Source organism: Mycteria americana, chromosome 2, assembly GCF_035582795.1.
Source record: "Mycteria americana isolate JAX WOST 10 ecotype Jacksonville Zoo and Gardens chromosome 2, USCA_MyAme_1.0, whole genome shotgun sequence".
Taxonomy (NCBI): Eukaryota; Metazoa; Chordata; class Aves; order Ciconiiformes; family Ciconiidae; genus Mycteria; species Mycteria americana.
This window is the reverse complement of record NC_134366.1, coordinates 54,875,004-54,897,120: the sequence shown is the minus strand read 5'-3', so window position 1 is coordinate 54,897,120 and position 22,117 is coordinate 54,875,004. Positions and strand designations below refer to the sequence as shown.

At 42.0% G+C, this 22,117-nt stretch overlaps 1 protein-coding gene across 1 annotated transcript in view; it reads left to right on the top strand.

Moving 5' to 3' along the window:
• Nucleotides 1-11,748, top strand: part of NPSR1 (neuropeptide S receptor 1) — a 60,843-nt gene extending 49,095 nt beyond the window's left edge. Inside the window, exons 6-9 of the mRNA XM_075495599.1 lie at nucleotides 7,077-7,153; nucleotides 9,135-9,224; nucleotides 11,351-11,531; nucleotides 11,655-11,748. Of these exons, the coding sequence (XP_075351714.1) occupies nucleotides 7,077-7,153; nucleotides 9,135-9,224; nucleotides 11,351-11,531; nucleotides 11,655-11,748 (442 nt within the window). The remainder of the gene's footprint in view (nucleotides 1-7,076; nucleotides 7,154-9,134; nucleotides 9,225-11,350; nucleotides 11,532-11,654) is intronic.
• The last annotated feature ends 10,369 nt before the right edge of the window (nucleotides 11,749-22,117 follow it).

Genomic DNA, 22,117 nt, shown 5'->3' with positions numbered 1-22,117 from the left:
AAATGCCATGCAGTTTGGAAAGAACTGGCTATTTTTTCAGAACATTTTTTCAAGTTTCAAGCATACAACTGAAGGTTGCAACTTCCTAGCTGATGCATCTGTAAAACATCTCTCAACATAGCCTCAAGGCGTGATATCTATTTCTTTAAAGTTTCTTGGCAGTCCAGCAGTTTAAAGCTAATCCACCTAATGTGGCTGCAGCATATAAATACTCTGGTAAGCAGTTTGCAGCTAAAGAATGGCAGGAATGGCTGTTAACGTCTGCAGGGACTCATTTCTCTGCAAAAGTTTTGTTCCACCGAATACTTTCAGATGCACAGTAGGTTTGATGACAAACAAGACGCTGTTTCATAAGGCTGAGTGAGAGAGATCACGTACATCGTAGTTGTGTGTTACTCTGTCAAAAGAGTAATTATAAAAATGAAAGGTGTTATTTAGTAAATGAAGGAAGACATTTTGTGATTTTTTTAACTTAATGGCCTTTAGCTGAAGATGTTATTAAAAAAAGGCCACAAGATAACGATGGAGAAACGATCCATAAATGTGTGACTGAAAAGTCAAGGATCAGTATCTAAGAAGCCGGGAATACAAATAAACCAGAAGCCAAAGCACACGCCACACTTACTGAGGAAGTGAGGCAGGGTACACACAGAGAAAGAATAAGACCTTTTCTGCAATAATTCATTTTGTTTGTGCAGCTACTTTATTTTCTCTGCCAAAGCACTCTGATTTAGCTGCATGGCAGGTGCCTGACGCAATGTGGGACACTGGCTGGCGGAGTTAATTCTTAATTAGTTCTGCCGCCTGAATCTGCTGAAAACCTAACCTCTAGAGCAAAGCAGTTCACTGATGACAGCACTTTTTCTGGCGCAGTTCATCCCAAGTGCATACAAAGGATAAAATTTTACTTTTCAGGTGCAGGACTTAATTCCACACTAGATACGCTGCTTTGGCTGAGCGGTTTTCACTCGCTACAGCCCAGGTACCATCGTCTTTTAAGCTTCTCTCATCCATCCCTCAGCTCTCTCGGCAGAGCTGTTTTCACATGTTCCTGACACAGCCTTCAACCAACTCACAGGAGTTGTGTTATTCATAACACCGCAGCCCATGGAATGAATTATTTAGCTGATAACCTTATGCTCAGTCTTGACAACCCTTCCACCAACGAGCTAATCCCCCAGATGTGGTGTGAGCAAACCCTATAGATTCCAAGCCAAAACACGAAACAGAAGAAAACAACAACCTGTCCCTTTTTTTTTAATGTACACATAAAAAGGCAGTCTATGAACAAAACTACAACAGCCCTGAAATATTTAAATACTGGGGAGGTCTGTTCCCACCACTTCTTCACAACTGGAGAATCAGCAATCAGTTATCAAACAGCTTGTGGTTTTGTGGCGAGTTTTTTATCTGATTATAATACAAATGAACAAGACCTGAATAATGAGAAGAGAATGAAAAGCTGTGATGAGATTTTTAACCCAAGTGTGTGGTTATCTTTGAGAGCTAAGAAAAGGGGAGAATATTTGTTCTTTTCATGTAAAAGCTCCCCTCCTTCCCACTATCTCGGTGTCAGTCGGGGAGAGCCACAGATCCTGCATCAGGTTCTTCTTTACAGCACTTAAAAATTTGGCCTGTTCTTCCCTCTAATTTAGACTAATCTACCACTTTTTCTGCAGTTGATATTGTCAATCTACCAAAACCCATAAAATTCAGAAAAATTAATTAGGCAACCTGCAGTAATTAGTTCTCTCCTATTCTGGGACAAGTATCATCAGCTATAACCAAAGCCAGTTCTCCTACGCCAAGATACGCCAAGCGAAGTTCAAACAGTATCTGTGATAGTTGAACACCTCTGATACCTCAGCATTGCTGAACAGAGGTTAAATATGGATCAAATCAAGATTACAGACTTCTCTCCTGCAAATATTTGCACCTGGGCCCCTCAGGTCCTGTGATGGGTTACTATCCAGAGCTACTGGGTTTCTATTCTATATCGCTACTCTGTGCCAAACCATAACTATATTCTGGCACTTGAGTATCCAGAAATTCAGAGTCTTTTTAGCTGTTATTCATGATTGCCAAACATATTTTTAATATTTTAACCTGATAAATGTAATACATAGGCATTTATCTAATATAATTCCAAATTCAGGTTAAAAAAAATTGCAAAAGTTCCTCTGGAAGCACAGAGGGAAAAATATCCATCTGCTGTTTAAAATCAGAAGTCCAAAGAGAACATTTGCTTTGGAGCAGCAGAAAAATAATTAGAAGAGAAAAAACAGAATCAGCTAAAAGGAAAAATATGGAACTAAAACCAAGACATTGCAATGAAATAAAAGATACATTAAATAAAAGGTATTTGTCTGAATTAGATCAAATAAAGGGAATAAAAATACCATTAATAGAAATACCAAAGGTCATTTTTTTGAGCTTGATTCAGCAAGCACAATAATTTTTGCCTGCAATTTCCATTTCTAAATAAAAAAGCCTAGATCTTGCACACATGTTCTAATTTCTGCCCATCTATTAACTTACCCATTACACATGCCTACAATGGTTTGTTCAGATGAAGTTACATATGCCTTTTGTCTTTGGATAAATAGTGCTGTAAATTAGCTACCATAAAACATAACGCAGCTGCATCACTTTGCACAAATAAAGCACAAGGAACAACAGGCAATGCTGGATGATAAATACAAGCAATTAGCAGGGAGCTTAAGTGTACTTTTTGCCATGGTAAAGGCTCATTTTACTAGCTGTCGTGGTTTGTCCCCAGTCGGCAACCAAGCACCACTCAGCCGCTCACTCACCCTCCACCCCATTGGGATAGGGAAGAGAATCTGAAGAGCAAAAGCAAGAATACTCGTAAGTTGAGATAAGAACAGTTTAATAATTGGGAAAAAAAAATTGTAATGAAAAGGAAAACAACGAGAGAGAGAGAGAGGAACAAAACCCCCCAAAAACCCCAAGTGATGCAACTGCTCACCGCTCACCAGTCGAGGCCCAGCCAGCCCCCAAGCAGTGATCTGCCCCCCGGCCAACTCCCCCCAGTTTATATACTGAGCATGATGTCATATGGTATGGAATAGCCCTTTGGCCAGTTTGGCTGTGCCCCCTCCCAGCTTCTTGTGCACCTGGCAGAGCATGGGAAGCTGAAAAGTCCTTGACTGGTGTAAGCACTACCGAGCAACAACTAAAACACCAGTGTGTTATCAACGTTATTCTCATACTAAATCTAAAACACAGCACTATACCAGCTACTAGAAGGAAAATTAACTCTATCCCAGCTGAAACCAGGACACTAGTAAATACTGAGGCTGAGTGGGACGCTATCATAATGCAATCATTTATTTAAAAAAAAATTAAAATCTGTGTTTAAAGAGTAGTCAGATCAATAACTCTTATGATTGTTAATATCAATACATAGCTTTACCAGAAGACATTTTATTTTCCAAAACAAAAGTGATCTATGAATTAAAAATAAAGACGGAGTGGGACTATTCACGGTAGCATTTGTATGACTAACCATAAGTTAGTTATTTACGTGGACAAAGAATGCTGTAATTACCAATGGGGTCATATAAACAACAGCATTAACTAATAACATGCTACAATGAATGTGCATCTTAGTCCTTCAGAATGTGGATCGAGCCAAATTGCTTTTGGAGATGCAAAATTTACTGAGATACATCCATAGTCTGTACCATATTCTTGTATTTTCCTGCCACCTCTCCCGATATGCATCTTATCAGGGCAGAAAAATCACTGCATTTTCAGATCAACAGCATGTCCTTTCTGTCCTGTGGTCTTCAAAGCCTGAGCAGCTCTGTCTCAAAAAGCCTTCGATTATTTTTCCATCCAGGTTTGACTACTACACCTGAGCTCTTTCTTCCCTTTCTTTAGTCTCTCACCTGCAAATAATGGGCCACAACAACTCATATAGGATTTTAATATCATAGTATGCATTAAAATGACTACAGCCCATGTTTATATAGCCCCCAAGAATCCCCAGTGAGGGCTGGAAGACCACTGCACTACGCACTTACAGACCCAAAGAAACCTGACAACATCTGAAAGGCGACCACGAACTAGACACCGAACTGTACATCACATCTCCCGGTGCTTTCAGTGGAGACAAGAGCAAGCAGCATGCAGGCATGTTACATGTGTTGGAAAATGAGGTTTGTGGCAATGTGTACAGTGTGCTTTTACATCTTGGCAGCGAAGGCTGAGTAGCTTGATGTCGAGAGGAAGGAAACAGAGATTACGATATGGTCAGAATGGTGCAGACCGTTGCCAAACACCCTCCTGTCCGTCTGAATACCAGTTGTCATCTGTCCCCCGCTACTCTTTGCTCATCTGCCACTTCATTGTCCATCAAGTGGGAATTTCTTCCCACCCTTTGAGATGTCACCAACCGCCACATCCTCCTCCAGCCGCCTTTTACAGAAAGAAAGAAACTACAAATGCATTCTGAAAAAAAAGCCTGCTTTTCCCTTGCAAGAAAAATACAACTTCTGTTCCATAAGTGCTCTCTTTTTATTGTTGTGGCTTTGAAACACACACGCAGATGCCTTTTATGATCTTAAGCTTTGGGTGACACATTTCTGGACACTCCAGTTTCTTAGCTCCATGCCAGCATAGCTGGGGAAAAAAGAAAAGATTAGGCACTAATAAGATCTGGAGTCCCAGAGAGATCAAAGCATAAAGGCGTAATTGTGGCTGGCAAAACAGTTGCTGGGAAGTGTACCTAGCATGACAAGTGACTCGTCTTTCCTGACGCCCACCCTGACCAGCTTTACACCACCTCTGGTCCCCTCCCGATAAGGAAGGCTCCAGCTATAGAGAAAAGAAAGATGAACAGAGGCAAAACCACCAGTACGAATCCACTATATTGGCAGCACTTTAGAAGCCACTGGATTAAACCAGGAATTAAACTTTCCCCTGGACTTCTAAAAATTAAGGATTCAAATGAAACAGCCCATAATCTCATATGTGTAATACCAAGTGAAGAAGACAGCTGCTATAACTGCATCTGGTGAAAGGGATGCTCCTACCAGACTCTGAAGCCAAGAAGTCAGGATTTCTGGGGTCGGAGGGAAAGCAAGTGAGGAGCCTGACTTCTCAATTCAATCCTTGTGGCACTTAGCTGGATTTAGGGAGTCTGAATATTTTGACTACGGAGTTAGGCTCCTTCATCCTGATGCTTAGGCAACTCTGAATGTGGCCTGCTGGACACATGCAGGTCTGTATCAGAGGGGATATTGTTTCAACTGCAAATAAAAAGGTCAGGCTAGAGATAGCAGGCTAGGGAGAAAATAGAAACAGGACTTTTAGGAGCTGGCTGGAAATTTTCTTGAGATGACAACAATTATCATTGTAATACATTCTTATTCATTGGAACAATCAAAGGAGAAAATACACATGAATTTTCCACCATTGTCAGTACAAAGTACAAAGGAACTCTCAAGTGCACCAGCTGATAAATAAACAGGTTCTTGAAAAGCCAGGAGATAAAAGGAAAATGTTCAAGTCAGCTGGGAGCCATGCTGGATCTTTGAAGGGATTAAGGAGGGCAAGCTGGAGTCCGCGGCAGATGCATGCAAAACCCTCACTGGGCAAGCACGCTGCTGCTCTGCTGCACAGCCTGGACTTGCACGTTGAATTTCCATCTCTCACCTATTAAGCCTGGAAACCAGATGGCTCAAACTTCCACAGAAAGGAAACCTCCAAGGCACACAGGTACTGCCTTTGCAAGCATGTCTAGGAATTGAGGGTGCTGTAGGAAAGGCTTGTATATCACTCTGAAAGTTCTACTAAGAATAATGTCTCTTCTGATAATAAAAATAAATTACATGATAGCAAGACATATTTTGTCTCTATAAAGCAGCCTGAAATAATCTCCTTAGTTGTACCTTTTTCACCACTAAGTCACCACTAAGGTTTATGGCAAATAATGGTCAGGCTGCCCCAGGCCCCCCAAAACACTGCAGTGTATTGCAAACAGCACACAACGACTTCCGTCATGATGCTTGTTTTTTACATCAGGAAAACATGGCAACCCGAGTGCATTAGCTGAAATATTTTAAAATTATTTTTGTCTTCTTTAGCAGACTAAAAAGGAAAACACCAGTCAAAAGTATGCTGTTGCTTAGTGATTTTAGCTGCATGTTATGCACGCTTGCAGGAGAAAAGGCAGACAGAGCAAGGCCTCGTTTTGTTTTTATGTAAACTGCTGAAAATGTAATGTCCTCATCCAGGATGTAGCCTCAAACAGCTCTTCAGCTTGAAGGAATTATTTTACCTATTCTGTCTTAAATAAATAGAATTCCAGATCTGTTGTCACCTAGGGAAATGTTGTAACTATCCGAGGTCATTGTGGACCAGGGCACCTTTCATCTTTTCCATTAAAAGTATATGTACATTCCCCTCTAAATATGCAAATTGTGGTGGATCTGGTTTTGAATCATCTAACTCTTCCCATCGACCTGATAATTCTGTCCTCCTCAATTTCTGTTCCAGGACCTTGAGACCTGAAAGTGAGCACTGCGGGATTTAACTGCATTTCTCATGGATCTTGCCCCTATCAAACTCCGCAGGGTACCATTTTATTCATCAGCTTCATAATCACAAAGTAACACCAAAACAGAAGTGTACACACAGCAAAACCAGGTCCCTCCCCTTGCTTCCCCCCTTTCAGGGCTAGTGTCCTGGGGCTGGTACCCAGGCAGATTTGGCCTTGGCTAGCTCAAAACCCCCAATGAGCTCTTGCCTGCGAGATCTTGGCCAAATCACTGCATACCTCTGAGCCTCAGATTTGACATCTGCAAAGCCAGGACAACAATAACGACTCCCATGGTGAAAACTCTTCAGATCTGCTTCTGAAAATTACTATGGGAGAGTCATATTTTATTTATTATTGTTGTTGTCATTATTATTATTATTCCTATGCAGTCCCGTCATCTCTATGAGCTCCTTACACATATATAAGTGTGTTCATAGAGCACAAATGACTGGGGTGTCAGTTAAATTTACTGTGCCTCGTAATACCAATGACTCTTTCCTTTCTGTAGTGTCATATACTCCATCGTGATTCGAACCATCTGGATGAAGAGCAAAGCTCAGGCTGTCATCATATCCAGCTGCCCTGGTGAGTCTCAGCATACATCTGTCTCCAGCCTCATGATTCGAATCTGGCCAGTCCCCCCAAATTCGGGAATGCCTGGACATGCGGTGTCGTGCTGGGCCCCCATCACTGCAGTGGGAATGTGGTCTCTGTAATTGCTCATTCCTAACTCTTTTCTACATTATTTACCTTCTTTCCTTTGACATTAAATCCCCTTTAGAGAAACGATAGAAAACATCTGCGAGAAAAGAATTAAAAAGTAAAAAAATCCTTATTCTAGAACTTAGAATCCCTGTTCGTAGAACTTTGCCCATTTCCAGAATAATTTTTTTCTAGCATATACTTAGATAACACTTCTGCTGTGTTTTCACATGCCATTGCAAGTCTGGATTTTGATCAAGCTCAGAAATTCCTGGCTATGGAAAGCCAGAAAATGAGCTGAGCTTTGCACCCCAAGACCATAAACATTTCTGGACTGTTCTAAGCTATTTTGGCAAAGAGCACACATCATTTCAAGATCCTCACTTGTCAGCTGCCTCTCCTACTAGTTATGAAGGAAAGTATGTTTACGCTAATGTGTTTTAACACAACTAAGAGCACACAACCAGTTAGTGCAGCCAAGTGATGAGTGGAAACACATCAAACCACGGGGACCAAGCTGCTGGTACTGGCCTGAAGCAGGATCATGGATCATGTCTGGTACAGGAGGAAGTGTCCTAATGTGATGTTGCACATATTCAGATATCCTTGTGTCATAACCTGACATCGGTCAACTATAATCTAAGATTTACTTCTCTTTTCAAAAGCTTGAGCAGGACTGATTTCTAATGATCTTGCTTTCACGACACAATCAGTATTAACTAGGCTTGAAAAAAATGTCCTTCTCCTCATCCAGGAGGTATATTCTGCTCTATAAGTCACCAAGTGATTTCCAGTAATATTACATATGGACTAATTTCAAGCATCTATATGGGACGTTTCACTGATAACAAGCCCACATTAATTTTATTTATATTTTTTTCTTTACAAATTACACAGCCTTGATATACAGTACTTATAAGAGGTGCAAGAAGTTGTGTACACAGAGTTATTTCCAATTACATTAATCAAAATTCCAGTCCTAAGTTTGGACTACAAGAGTTTAAAGACGTTTTGATAAAAAATGACCTTCTTGTGTATTCACTATGGTGAACCTAATTATTCTGATCCAGCAACATGAACAGCAAATTGACATTAATAATGAAATCAGGCATATTATTGTAACCATGCTGGTACTGTTATTCAAATACAGAACTTGATTCTCGGAGACATTAGTGTTACTTCAGAGGAAATGAGATCAACCAGCCTTGGTGTGAGGCTGAACAGAATTTGCTTCTCAATTCAAGCCACACTTCATTTCTGAAAAGCTAGTCTAACAGCATTTCATATTTCATTACTGAGTCAACATGGAGAGTAAAGTGCGTGACCGATTATCCAAAGCATCAAAAAGAGTAAGAGGTTAAGGGAATGGATTATGTAGCTTTCAAAATCCTTCTGACTGAAATGCAGTTAAAAGTGAACAGGTAGTCTCTTTTGCCAGGTTGTTTCTTCTCTTTTCTTAATTTTTCTTAATTTTCTAATTTCTTAATTTCCTTTCAGAAACTGTCTCCTATAACACCACTCTGGTTGTGGTTTTGTAGCTGTGATGGCGGATGGTTTTTATTAGACTGACACAGCTGGGCACATAGGCAGTGGTTTTCCTGACTAAGTGTCGAGGATCAGGAATATCCATCTGCCACAATGCTTCAGGAAGATCTCTTCTGCTTACATTTCCCCTTTTGATTTCAGGTGGCTCAGGTTTTGAGTGTCCAACTTGAGCAGGCTTACAAGCGTCCGAATTTCAGGAACTACTGAGCCCCTGCCTGACACCAGGGAAGGATGGGCTACGTATCGCTGTCTCGCCTGCGGAGGTATGCGCTGACACAGCAGCCCCACTCTTTTACAAGCTGAACTGTTCTTTCCCCAGGTGGCAAAACCTCTGCTGGCTACACCAGTCGTGGGTTCATATCCAGGGCGAAAGTGAAAGCAATCAAGTACAGCATCGTAATTATCGTTGGTAAGTGAAAAGCCCTACAGCTGGTAGCTAGGGAGGATGCTGACGTTAGGAACCTCATCTTCCTCAGCTCCCTCTATCATCAGCAGATAGAGTGCAGTAGATGGCTCAGAGAAGGAGCTTTACTTAGACCTGCTGACTTGCCTTCTGACCTTGTCCTTCCCCTCTCCCCTGGCTGATAAGCTCCTATTTTAGGCATCTGACACAAGCCTCAAATGAAATTATATGCATAATGTGGTCTGTGCACAAAGAAAGCAAAGGAGGGACATTGCCTAAAAGGAACAAAGGAAGGGGTCATCTCCTTCCCATCCAGGCTGCCAAAAGACTTGGCAACTGAGTTGTCTTTTAGGCTTAGAGACTATGTATGGCATGTTAGGTGCTGGGGCGGTGCAAGGGAGAGGAAGGAGAGGCGAGGGATACAGAGCAATTTAATTCGATGTCAGAAGCGTGTTGCCTGCCGAGGTGGGAAGAACGAGCTCTCCTTTCCCGACCGGGCAGCAGATGACTCAGTGCAGGTGCCCCCTGTCTCCCAGGGAGATGACATTATTCTGATGGAATTAGGAGGCTGACATTCTAACTCGATAAATAAAGGCAGCGTCACACAGGGCTTGTGATTAGCTGCCAGAGACAGGCAGGAAGGCGACTGAAGCTATTTATTCCCCAGGGCTGACAGCCATCCCCTACCACTGAAAAAGAGATCGCTCCTCTTTCCAACGCTACACAAAATTCAGACTGGATGATATTGTGGTAATAGCTGCTACTGAGGTGCTTGGCTCACTGTTTAGCGGTAGGGTCTGCAGACATGAGAGGCCGGTGTGATTCATGCTTTTCAGAAGTCCAAGAACAGCTTCTCTGTGTCTGAACTTCTCTGCACGGCCATCGGAGAAAGCTTTTGTCGGAAACAACTACTACTGCAATGCCATCAGATGTCAAGAGCTCACCTGGATGCTCAATATTTCAAAGGACCTTAATAATATTAGGCACGCAGCATTGCTTGACATGCAGATTAAGGCACCTAACATTCATGGATTTCTTTAAAGCCACTTAAAAGTTCTGTGTAGCCAGTGCTATGGTCTGTACGCTGACAAGGCATATTGCTGTTTTGCTGGTATCTGTGCATAGACACCGCTGGTTTGGTTACTCTAGAAAACAGGAGGGGAATTTACCTCTTCCTTGCACATTCAGCGAGCGCTCGGCTAACTGCCAACTAAGAAATACTGATTACTGCAACAAGCAAGCAAGCGTGGGGTCACTCTGCTCTCTCGTTTGGGTCAGGGAGAGGTCATGTGTCCCATTTCACAGATACCTGTATATTTGCAACTCAGGTACTTGTGGCCTAGTTGAGTGAACTGCCTGCCCCAGTGTTTCTACGTAAATCTTTAATCAAAAGCCTTCGTGAAAGAAGTGACATAGAAATTTGTGAGGGGCAGATTCTTTCCCTATGTCTGCAAATAAAGGTAAACCTATGGCCTTTTTACTTCTACCACCTCTGAACAAAAGCAGGGGTTACGAACAATGCAGTCCTCTCTTCCCTTCCCCAAATTCATCTCTCAAATTGCAATATAGGAATTAGAGTCTTTCTGCACGGTCCATATACACAGCACCTGCAACCGGCATGCCAAATGACATGTTGGTCTGCTGTAATGTGGCGTGAAAGGGTGTCATTCCTTGCTCCTGGGTGTCTGCGAGCCCTTTTTTAATAGGTGGCTGTGACAGGCAGCACTGTCACGGAGCGGCACTTTGGTGGTGTGTACATTTAGATTGGCTGCTCACTCAGGGGACCATTAAAAGAGCACTTCACTATAACTTATGATGCTTTAACTGGCTACCTATTTACCCTTTATGTATTGTGTAGTGTTCAAAAGCACCTTGATATGTCTAGAGGGAGCACTCTAAACACTTAGAGGAGCATACATAATATATTTTACGGGCATTAAAATAAAAATAAAGATAAATAAAAGCACAATCTAATAACTATTCTCTTAAATAAGACCCTGAATAGGGAGAGATTTTTTTTGCATGAACAAATATTTATGTGTTATGACAGTCTCTCTGTGTGTGTGTGATTACCTCCCTAAATAGCTAAACTATCTAATGTCAAGCTCTTCCTCTCTCTGCCTCTCTCCCAGCATTTGTTCTCTGTTGGAGCCCTTACTTTCTTTTTGATATCCTGGACAACTTCAACATACTCCCTGAGACCAAAGAGCGCTTCTACGCATCCGTGATCATTCAGAACCTGCCAGCCTTGAACAGTGCCATCAACCCCCTCATCTACTGCCTCTTCAGCAACCGCCTCTGCCCCCCTTTCAAGTATTGCTCCTTTACTGTCACTCGGACTACCCCCTAAGAAGGGAGGGAACATATAAACACAGTCCCTAAACCGACCACCTGTTTTCACCCGTTTTAATTCTGACCATTCTTTATTTTCTTTAGGGAAAGAAGAACACGAAGGCTGGGTGGAACTTTCCGGGACAGGAGTGATGGAGGGCAGGAGATGCAGGTCCTGTCCAAACCAGAATACATCTAGCGCGGGCAATGCCCCGCAAAGCCACGCCAGGACCTGTGGTCCCCCACGAGCCCCGAGCACCGTGAGCTGATGGGCACTGACTGGAAAGAGCCCGCACCTCGCTGCTGTTGAGCAGCGCACGTATTTTAGATCGGTCCTGCAGCTTCAGCAATCGCACACTGCCGGTGCCAAACTCAGTCCAAGGGGTTTGCATGCCACTGTTGTGAGGGCTCATCTTGGCTCTCTGTTTTCAAGCAAGCTGTAATATATATGTATGCCAAATGGCAAAAAACAATGTAAATGGTGTCTAGTCAGAGTCTTCTCTCTGTTCTTCAGGAGTCGCTAAAAGCCATCTACTCTACCGTATGGCTCACGTAACTGATAAAGAGTATTTACAAGTAATTACAGAGCAGGAACCCTACTTAAAATGAAAACATTGGCACTTTTCCAATGAGAACACGCCACCGTCACTCTGTGTAATTATAGCTGAGTTTCGTACACAACCACTTACGAAGAGATACCTAGAGAAGAGGGGACTGAAGGGCTGGGTTACTGCCTCCCACCGCTCCTGGCCCCCCTCCTCAGCTCACGCCAGTCCTCTGAGCCATACCCTCCCTGCAGCTCATCCTCTCCTTCCCATGCCGTATTTCCCTGCTGTCCTACCTTGGCGCGGCAGTGGCACCCCAGGGTCCCTGCAGGGCTGTCACGCGACACATCCGGACAGTAATTTATTTCTGAGCTACTGTATTAACAAAGCGGCTGCCAGCCGCTCCCAGACCCCGCAGTGCATCAGGTGTGTTGATCCTCATGCGCTTCTGTGGCAAAGGCCCTGAGCAGTCTTTTGGGGACCCTGCACTTGCTCCACCTATGGGGAGCTGTCATCCAGGGCACTTCATCAGTGCAGATCAATCTTGCCGCCATGCAGCAGCATTTCCCTGGCTCGTGCGCCATGTAAATCATCCATGTTGCTGAAATCACGCAGGGAACCATACACATCTTTAGACAACCTCAGAGCTGGCGAAAGACCTGAGTGAAACCATAAAACTCAAATTACATTTAGAAAAAAATATCTGTTGATGGTCCAGTCTTGTCAACTCATTGGAGGGTCTACAGGGCACCGGCCGTCAGGCAGAGCTTGGCTTCACAGTGCCCCAAGCAGTTGGGCATCCCCTTCCCCAGCCCTTGGGGCATCCTCCCACCACACTGTTCTCAAGTTTAAGGAGAAACGTTCACACACAGGTTTAGCGGGCGGGTGGATGATACTGACTTCAATGTTCATTTTACCGCAAGGCAGCTTAAAGTGTTTGTATGATAATACACTCTAACCAGCTATATGGCAAGTGTGTTTGTTTCCTCTCGGTAAAAAAACTGCATTCTTACTTAAGTGGAGTCAGTTTAAATAGGAGGTTTTTATTATTATGATCCTTTGCAATGAGTTTGTTCCCTGCAAAACAAGAAGTGAATAGAATTTATTTATAATTACCTATATTATAAAAATCTTTTTTCCTAAGTAGGAGATACATAAAATTGTGAGGCTTTATGTTCTCAGGAAAATAAATAAGGTTTCTCTTTTTATTATTACGAAGTTCTGTTATGTCTAAATTTTGGTAGCAGCTTAATTAAAACCATGAATCTACACCAGCCTTTACAGCAGCCACCTTGGGTAGATTGTATATAAGAACTAGACAACATTTTTTTCTTGTGGGCATGTTGTAACTTTCCCAAAAGTGGACTGCTTGGTTTAAGCCTCATAGTGATACAGATTTTGTTTTTTAAATTTTTCATCTGCTACATATACTTTTGAACAATTAATGGAGTTTGTAGACTTAATACCTGGAAATCACATAACATTTCGGAGCAGTACTTTGATTTGCAAATTTAACATGCCTCAGTCCCACTAAAATTTACATATTATTCACTGGGGTCACCACATGAATTATCCCGTCTAAACTAAGCATATGCTTGAGTAAATGTAGGACTCCAGCCTTGAATGAAGTCATTACCCATTTATTTTCAAAGAAACAGTCTTTTTGTTTCATTCATGATTGTATTATGTACTATTTACATGTTGTTCATATCCTTTTTCCTCTGGACATGATTGTGATGCCCTTCCTCATATAAGGATCTATCAGTTTAAATGGCTTCACACCACTCTTGTCTGCATCCCTTCCAAGCACTTAATACATAAATAAATCATTTATCTCATTTTCTATCCTACTTTCTTACTGTGCAAGAGATGGTATTTTACTATCTTTTTCTATTCCCCAAAACTGTTGTTGTAAAGAAACTGAGAAAACCTGAGTTTTTCCATTAGTCTCGAAAACATTTGCATGGCCCTCCTTTGTCTCTTGGGAGAGTGATTTAGGAAATTTCATCTGACTCCAGTAGGTTTCTTAGATTTATTCCAAGTCTGCAACTTGCTCTACATCTGTTGACTGTTTAGTTGCTTAATTGTGAGAGCGTTGTTGTGAAAGACCCCAGGCCTATGAGGAAAGGTAGCAAAAGTCATTGTCAAGGTCCAAATGCCCAGAGGGAGTCTGAACACAAGAAGAGGGCACCCAGCTGCTTTGGCCGTGGCAGACCATGAGGAGCTGTGTTTTTCATTAGCTTTAACACTTCAAGATGCATCTGTGAGATCCTTCTGACATTCCCACAGCAACCAGAAATATTTGTATGCATGACTGTTAGGACATAAAATCCTGTATGATGCTGAAGTCCTGTATGATTATAGATTCCCAGGAAGCATGAAAAATCAGATACTCATCCCTCACAGAAGTCACATCAAACAGCATAGGACTAGGATATTTTTCAAACTAATACATTAATTCAAGAGAATAGAAAATGTGTGCTTTCTGTGACAGGTTCAAATAAAATCTGAATGAAAAAGCTATTTAACTTGCTCTTGGACATTTTTTGATGTAATTTAAAGTTCAATTCTCTTAGTCCAGACTTCCATCTGTTTCTAAAAGTGTAAAGCAGTATTTTGTCTTTCATCTTGGTTTTGCCTTTGAAATTTCTGTCTCCTTTTTTATTTGTACTTGGAAAAAAACTAATGCAAGACAGCAAAATTTAATATCCAAATCACTGGATAGATATACTCTAATAATGGAGTGCAATATTCCACATTGCAACCATGGAAGAATAACAAAGTAAAAGCCTACTTAGAAGCATTTTGCATCCTCCTGCACACTGCTGACCAAGCGCTTAGAGGTGCAGACATTATTAGTCAAAAAAAAAAAAAAAGAGGTAGCCACTGCCTGGTTGTTTGTAGGTTTGTTTGGTTTTTTTTTTAAAGATATCTTTCGCAGAAAAATAATTAGACCTTTTGATATTAGACAGGATGATCTGTCTTCCACAGAACAAAAAAACCCCTAATTCTTACACATCCCTAAGATTTGCAAGGCATGAATGAATGAAGGTCCATACTCTGCAAGTCACCTAGACATTTAAATATGAATTGTTTTAGTGGGAATCAGGCACATAAATGTCATTACAGAAGTGGACTTACACAATATGTTTTTAGAGTACTGGCTATTGCAAGCATCAGACCCCTACTGATAGCACTCTCTAAGAAAGACCCCTACTGATAGCACTCTCTAAGAAGGACACATAAGCAGGAGAAGTAAAAGCGAGTTTAGTACTTATTTTAGCTCAAGCTGTGGCACTGGAATACCAGAAAGCTTTATGTCTATTAAGATTTCATATTTTCTTGACACTACAAGAGCAGGAAATTGGGAAAATCCTCTCTCAAACCACAAGCCCCTATTCAAAACATAGGAACAAATGACTCAACTAAAAAAGAACATTTTCAAAATTACTTCTCATTACTCGAGAAAGAGAATTTCTCAAGATATGAGCACTTTGGGGTAACTCCAACCCAAGATAACTGAGAATAGTCTCTTGGCACTCTCTTTACAAGGAATACACTTCCTGGCAAGATGCCTCAAGTTCTGTGTCCCTTCAGAAAGCCCTGCCTCGCTGCTTGTGCAGATTTGTTTCAGACAAGGACCCAGAAGGCATCACGCTACCTGCCACTTCACCTTACCCCTCACAAGGACTGCATGTACTCTTCAGAAATACTTGATGGAAACAGAACAACTACAACAGAAAGAAATTACAGAAAGCACAGCAAAAAAGTATATATACACTGCGCGCACAAGTGCCTTTCAAGAGAGGAATCATTCCACAGATAAAAATAAACTAGTGCAGAAACTATCTGTCTCTACCTTCCAACCCAGAGCCTCGTGCTTACAGGAGCACAGATTTTAGTTTATTCATCAACCTTGGGAAACGTGATTGATTTGGGGAGTAAATGCAATTTTTAGTGTAAGGTAAAATATGTTTCATTTTCTTTAGCAAACTGTAATTTATTTCACACAGCATTCAATTTAGATAAGCATTATAGCTGAATGGTTCATCAGATAATCTTTTGTCATGTTTGATGGCATCTTATTCTGAGTACGCATAAAATATGGGGGTAGAGGGTTAGGCATACAAACACAGGCATGAATTTACAAATAGACATCGCTGATTCCTTAGACTAAGTTGGTTATAGTGGTACATAATTAGGAGCTTAACTGTTAATTTAGACTCAAGCGAGGCAAATTAAAATGGGCTAAAATTCAGCAGCTTTAATAAATTCAATAAAAATGAACAGTCTGAGGCATCACGTAGAAAGAACTGGATGATCTTCAGAACCCGAATAGCAGAAATGTGGTGAAATGTACAATGCTGTGTGCTAATAATCAATTACATCAATTATGAGAAATTCTGTTACAAATTGGGAGCTCATCAGCTGGAAATATCTGAAGAGAAGAAAGACTTGAGTGCGTTAATCAGCCAGATGATGCCTGATTACCAACAACAACACGGCTGGTGGGGTCAGGGGGGCTAATATGATCCCAACATGTATCTGGTGAAGCATTTGTCAGAAGAGCTAAGGCTATGCTAGTGTCACTGTTGCTTTCTGCTGAGACCACTCTGTGCAAAACAAGAGAAAGAAAGAACATGGAAGAGAACAACCTGAGATTTTGGCTTGTTGGGGCTGGTAAAATGAAAGGGGTATTTCTGTTGCCTGTTAATACAAGGTTGTCAATGGGAAAAGGAGGGAGAGGAGAGAACTACTTAAAATACATGATAATTCTGCAACAAACCCTGCCCCCTGGAATAATCTCACCATGAATAAATTTGAATAAATTCAGCAGAAACAATGATCAGCCTGCCCAGACCTTATTGCATGGGTCAGGAACAAGCTTTTTGGTTATAAGAGAGCCCTCCTAGTTTGTGCTATGGCTGTTTATTGAGATCTAAATGCAAGGCAAGGCAAGACTTTCTGTGCAAGCTTTTCAAGGGGACCAGGAGCCAGTTCCTCTCATTTTGAATCATGCTAATGGCCATGCCTTTGCAGTGGTGCAGCAAGGAGATCTAATATGAAGAGTATCAGTGGGGGACATTTATTTGGAGTTATAATATCTTCTTAAGTCAAGCTGATGGAGCTGGAAAAGTGAATGAACTTTCAGGCATGAGCATGCCCTCCCTATGCCTGCCCTCTAAAACCAACTCAGGTTTTAGAAAAGCACAAGGTAGCAGCTGGCCTTTTTGCTTGTGTTCAGGCTTTCAGGTTGAGACCAATACTGATGATAGCAGAGTTACACAAGCATTACTCTTTGAAGTATAATCCTCTCTTCTCTTTGCCCAAGACACTGTGGCTCACACAACAACCTCGTGTTGGAGCAGCAGCCTTCAGCCACACTGGCGGCTTGCAGACAACCTGGGTCCACTCACCTGGTAGCTGGGTTGCCCCTCAACTATCTTCACGTATGTTCATGGTTTTACAAAGAAGTGACTAAGAGCCTGTAATCTGGCATACATTTATGCATGGCATGACTGGAAAACTGCACCTCCTGAGCAGTACACACTAATGCCAAAGGGAAAAATTCTTGTAGCTGTAAATTAACAAAGTGTCCTTGACTTAAAGGATTTGGGTCCCTTAAATGCATTACACAGAAAATGAAAGAGAAGTCAGACTCCCTTGATCATGCTAAAAGCTAAAAGGTACTTTATGAAGCTACCATAGAGTGAGAAAAGACTTTAAAGTGATCAAGTAGGAAAATATCACTAAGTCCCATTTGGAGCCCATGGTTTAATCTCCTCATTTGGGAGGGAAGGATTACTCCAAGAGAGTTTTTAAAAACCTTGACAGGGGAATTGCTGATTTGCATAGACATCAGGTAGGTGGAAGAAGCATGCCTGGTTTTGATATGGTGCCAAAAATAACAATTTAAGTTGACTTGGCATTGTGGTGTTTATAAAATGCCATGGGTGTGGGATAATTCATAGAGGAAAGTCAAACGCCGTCACTCTTTCAGGAATACTTGGCAAATCCCTGGACAACCCCCAAAGAATGGGCTGTTAATGTGGTTATTCCCATGGGACAGGGTGTAGCATCATCTGAGAATATTTATTGTCAAACAAACTCCTGCAGCAAATTATTATTTTTTATAAAAACTTTGACTTTTTTTTGCATGCAGAGAACATCTTCTGGATCAAACAGAAGAGCGAGACACTTCAGCACAGCCATGGCCGTGGCCACGGGGTTAGAGAACATGCTTAAGCAAGGTCTTGATGTAGCTTCCCAGATGCAAAAACCCCAGGGCTATACAGCCAGGTACTAAACAAATATTCACTCATTTGGATGAGAACAGTTCCAACAGGAGAGGTAAGGAGGGGCTTCCTGGCAACTTCTCCCACATGGTGCCCAGCATCTGCCCTGTGGTGGTGAACTCCTCAGACTCATCTCATGACTCCCCATTCAAGGGGGAAGACCCTCACAGAGGAGCACCCTGGAGCGGCCTTTGCTTTTGCACCCCTCTGCAGTTTCTCCCCTCTTTCTCAGTCTATCTTCCCTCCCACACCAAGATTTTCATGTGGTTTGGGACTTATTGAATCTTATTTTTACTGAGTCTGGAAAAATGTCTGCATTCTTAAGGAAAAAAAAAAAAAAAAAAAAAAAAAGGAAAGATGTTTCATGCAAGGGAGTTTAACCCAAGAGTCAAGAGGGGTAACGTGGCTCTGCCTCAGTTTTCTAAAAGAGCCAAGAATCTTGCCTTGATAGGCAAGAATCATCGCATCATATCATGCTACATGACTACAGTAAACACTCCTTTCAAATCCCAAAGATGTGGGTGAGATAATTAACAATGTACAGAGGCACGCTGTTGATATGGCTCACACAGGGGCTCAGTAAGATATCAGAAGGGGCCTGTTGGGAACCCAGTGTTACACATTTGAACCTGTTTAATATTCTGAGCCAGATTCTCCGTTCATGTATCTCAGCAGGGCTTTATCACCTTCTGTTGAAGATATGGTGTTTTTAGGTCAGGCCTACATCCATGTATCAAGGAATATACATGTGAGCCATTCTGAACCACGATCAATCATCAGAAAACAGGCATAATTATAAAATTATAATTATGAGAATAATTGCAAAAGATTAGTAGTCTACCCAGCTGGAGATTTTGCAAAAGCCTGAAGGCAATTAAGCTGCTATATTTTTGAAAGTATCTAATCAATTTAATTTCTTTTCTTAGATAAAGCAGCATGAACTTCAGTTCACATTGTTGGAGGAGGCCTCTTGGGTGATGAATAAATGTTACTGGTATATCAACCCAGCCCTATCACAAGTCAGGAAGATTCTTCTTGCTGGTTTCAGTAGGAGTTGATCGGGCTCTGTTCAAGGAGAACACAAGACCCATTTAACATGTTTACATTTACTATTTCAGGCAGGACTGAACTGATTTAACTGCTACCCCAAATCAAACTGACATTTAAAAAACAGGTTGCAGAGAATTTTTCAGGTCGGCCAAGCAAAATACTAAGAGAAAATAGTGCGCATTGACATAGAATTATTTAAGAAAAACCCAAGAAATAGGATGGGAGGAATCACTTAAATGCTGACAGAGGGGGGAAAAAAAAATGCATGCTTCCTAGAAGCATCGGTCATGCCTATTTCTTGAAAGACTGCCCTGATACCCAGCTGAAGTTTAGTGGATTCAAATTACACTACAGACAGGAAAATCATAGAATACCAACAGTCTTGAAACAGCGTCTTTGATGACACTATGGCGCACAAATCACTCCAAGAATATTGCAACAATCTCAAACATGTTCTTGACATTTTTATGGGCTCAGCAGTGGTATAATATAGTTCCTGGATCACTGACTACGCTTAGAGTCACACCTATAGGACCTAAAGGCAATCTAAGGGATAACGTAAGCCTTTCCCTACTCAAGATCAGAACTCTGCCAAATTTCACTCCTTCCCACCCTGAACTGGGATTAAGCAGCACAAAATCCATGGGACCTGTTTCAAAGGTCCCGATAGACAAGAAGTCTTAAACTCAATAAAATTTGCTACCCTGCCCTCAGAGTGTGACCAAAAGTCATAGACTTTCAAAAGTGGGTCTGGAGTATTTCATAGGTGCCAGGGTCTTCATGAAGACTTTGAGGTGTCACTGTCATCTTCTCTTTGCACCCTGGGGAAACCCTGGGTACTGTGGGGTAACTGGTAACATGTGCTGGTGGCTACAGCCTGAACCCCAGTCTGGAGAGAGAAGGAATCAGGCTGGAAAAAGTCCAGGAAAGATTTACTTGTTGTCAAAAGCCACGTCCAAGCCCACCATTTGAGTAGCCCTCCATATGGCACTCTTGTGCACGTGTGGGGTTACAGGAACAGGCAAGAAGTCAGGGGCCACGGTACCCTGAACCACTCTGCTTCGTATTCAGAGCCAGTTTGGATACCTCTGCACGCTCCCACACCCAGCTGCATCCTTGGACACTGCCTCTGCCTATGTGCCACCCTTACAACAAGGCCACAGTCTCACCAAGTCTGACATCTGTCTTTTTGATAAAGTAAAGGTTTTTGGATAAAGGACTCAGCCTGCATGATTGCTTTGCTGTTTGCCCAAGAGACACAAGTGAAAGGTGAGCTTCAAAGTAAAAGTGTTTCCTCTGCCAAGATATTCTTTTTTAAGATTCATGATATAGCAATCTGATTTTAATATTTCTGTAGTGTATAAAAGCCACCCACCACTCCATCTCTGCTTCACAAACCTAATATGAGTCAGATAATTAACTCAAGGGCAAATGATTATCAAGCTACAGGATGCTCACCAGTGGAGTCATTAAACCCTTTAAACATATAACCATTGCTCTATTGACTGACAACCCTTATGTTACTAGCTGAATTCAGTTCATGATCTTGTCAATCAGTCACCAGCACAAAATGCATGACTGCAGTCTCCCAGTCCTCCTCTTCTGAATTGCTACGTTGGCCTCCTCTGAAGTTTGAATCACAAGGATTTGTGAAGCTTCTGCTGCTATCTATTAAAGTGATTTATGGTTCATACTATTTCAGGTGGCATACCTGCAAGCAGAGACAAGAAGTGGCACTTCTGCTCTAAAGCTGCTTTTAAGTCCTTTAAAGCATTGCTGAAAAGGAGAGGGGAAAAAAATAGACTTTTCTAGTAGAGAGTGACTCTCAGGAAAAGTTTGTTTACTGCAACCCACAGCTACCATCAGAACAGCAGCATAACATTTTGGCGTATCAAGCCCCCACATTTAGGGTTTTGTCCTGCCACCCCATTGCAGCACCTTAAATCCCTTTCGGAGCATCAGAAATCCTCCTGTCACCATGTTGCAGCATGCTGGAAACCTGGAGCACACAATATCCTACTGATGACAGCGATCCCCTTTCCATCTAATCCTCTGGCTCCACTTGCTATGCAGACAAGGGACAGGAGGAAGTGTGGAGATCAGCAGGGGACAGGCAGATCTGGCAGCAGGTGCCCTCTACCAGGACAACGCAGGCAAAGAGGGCTTTGAGTAATCACCTTCCACTGAAGGTCCTTTCACCAGGGTTCTAGCACTTTGCTACCAAGCATTATGCTGTCTGAAGCCTGTAGGCAGACCAAAAAGAGTGTGGAGAAATATCATATTGATCTGCTTCAGTATGCTCATCGCTAATTTGGAAATATAAAGGAAATCACTTCTGCTAAACTATGCAGGTGGCAAACAGATGAACATGGATGAGGGTTGAGTGTTCACAAAAGCAGGACAAGGACATTCAGTAAATTAGTCCTATACAAAAGGTGTATTAGTACAGTCAAGCACCAAGTTATGCATCAAGGGGGAAACAACGTCCCCTGTATTTAGAGAAAGTGCTGCTGTGGCTGGAAAGCCCAAGACTAGAATGGAACTAGAGAGAATAATAATGAATAAACAACACAGCGTGAGCTCCCAGTGTGATCAGGGGATCAAAGGAGATCAAGGAAAAGAAACAAGGGGTTGTTCAATACCCTTCCACGCACAATGGGAAGGACAGATGTGGAAA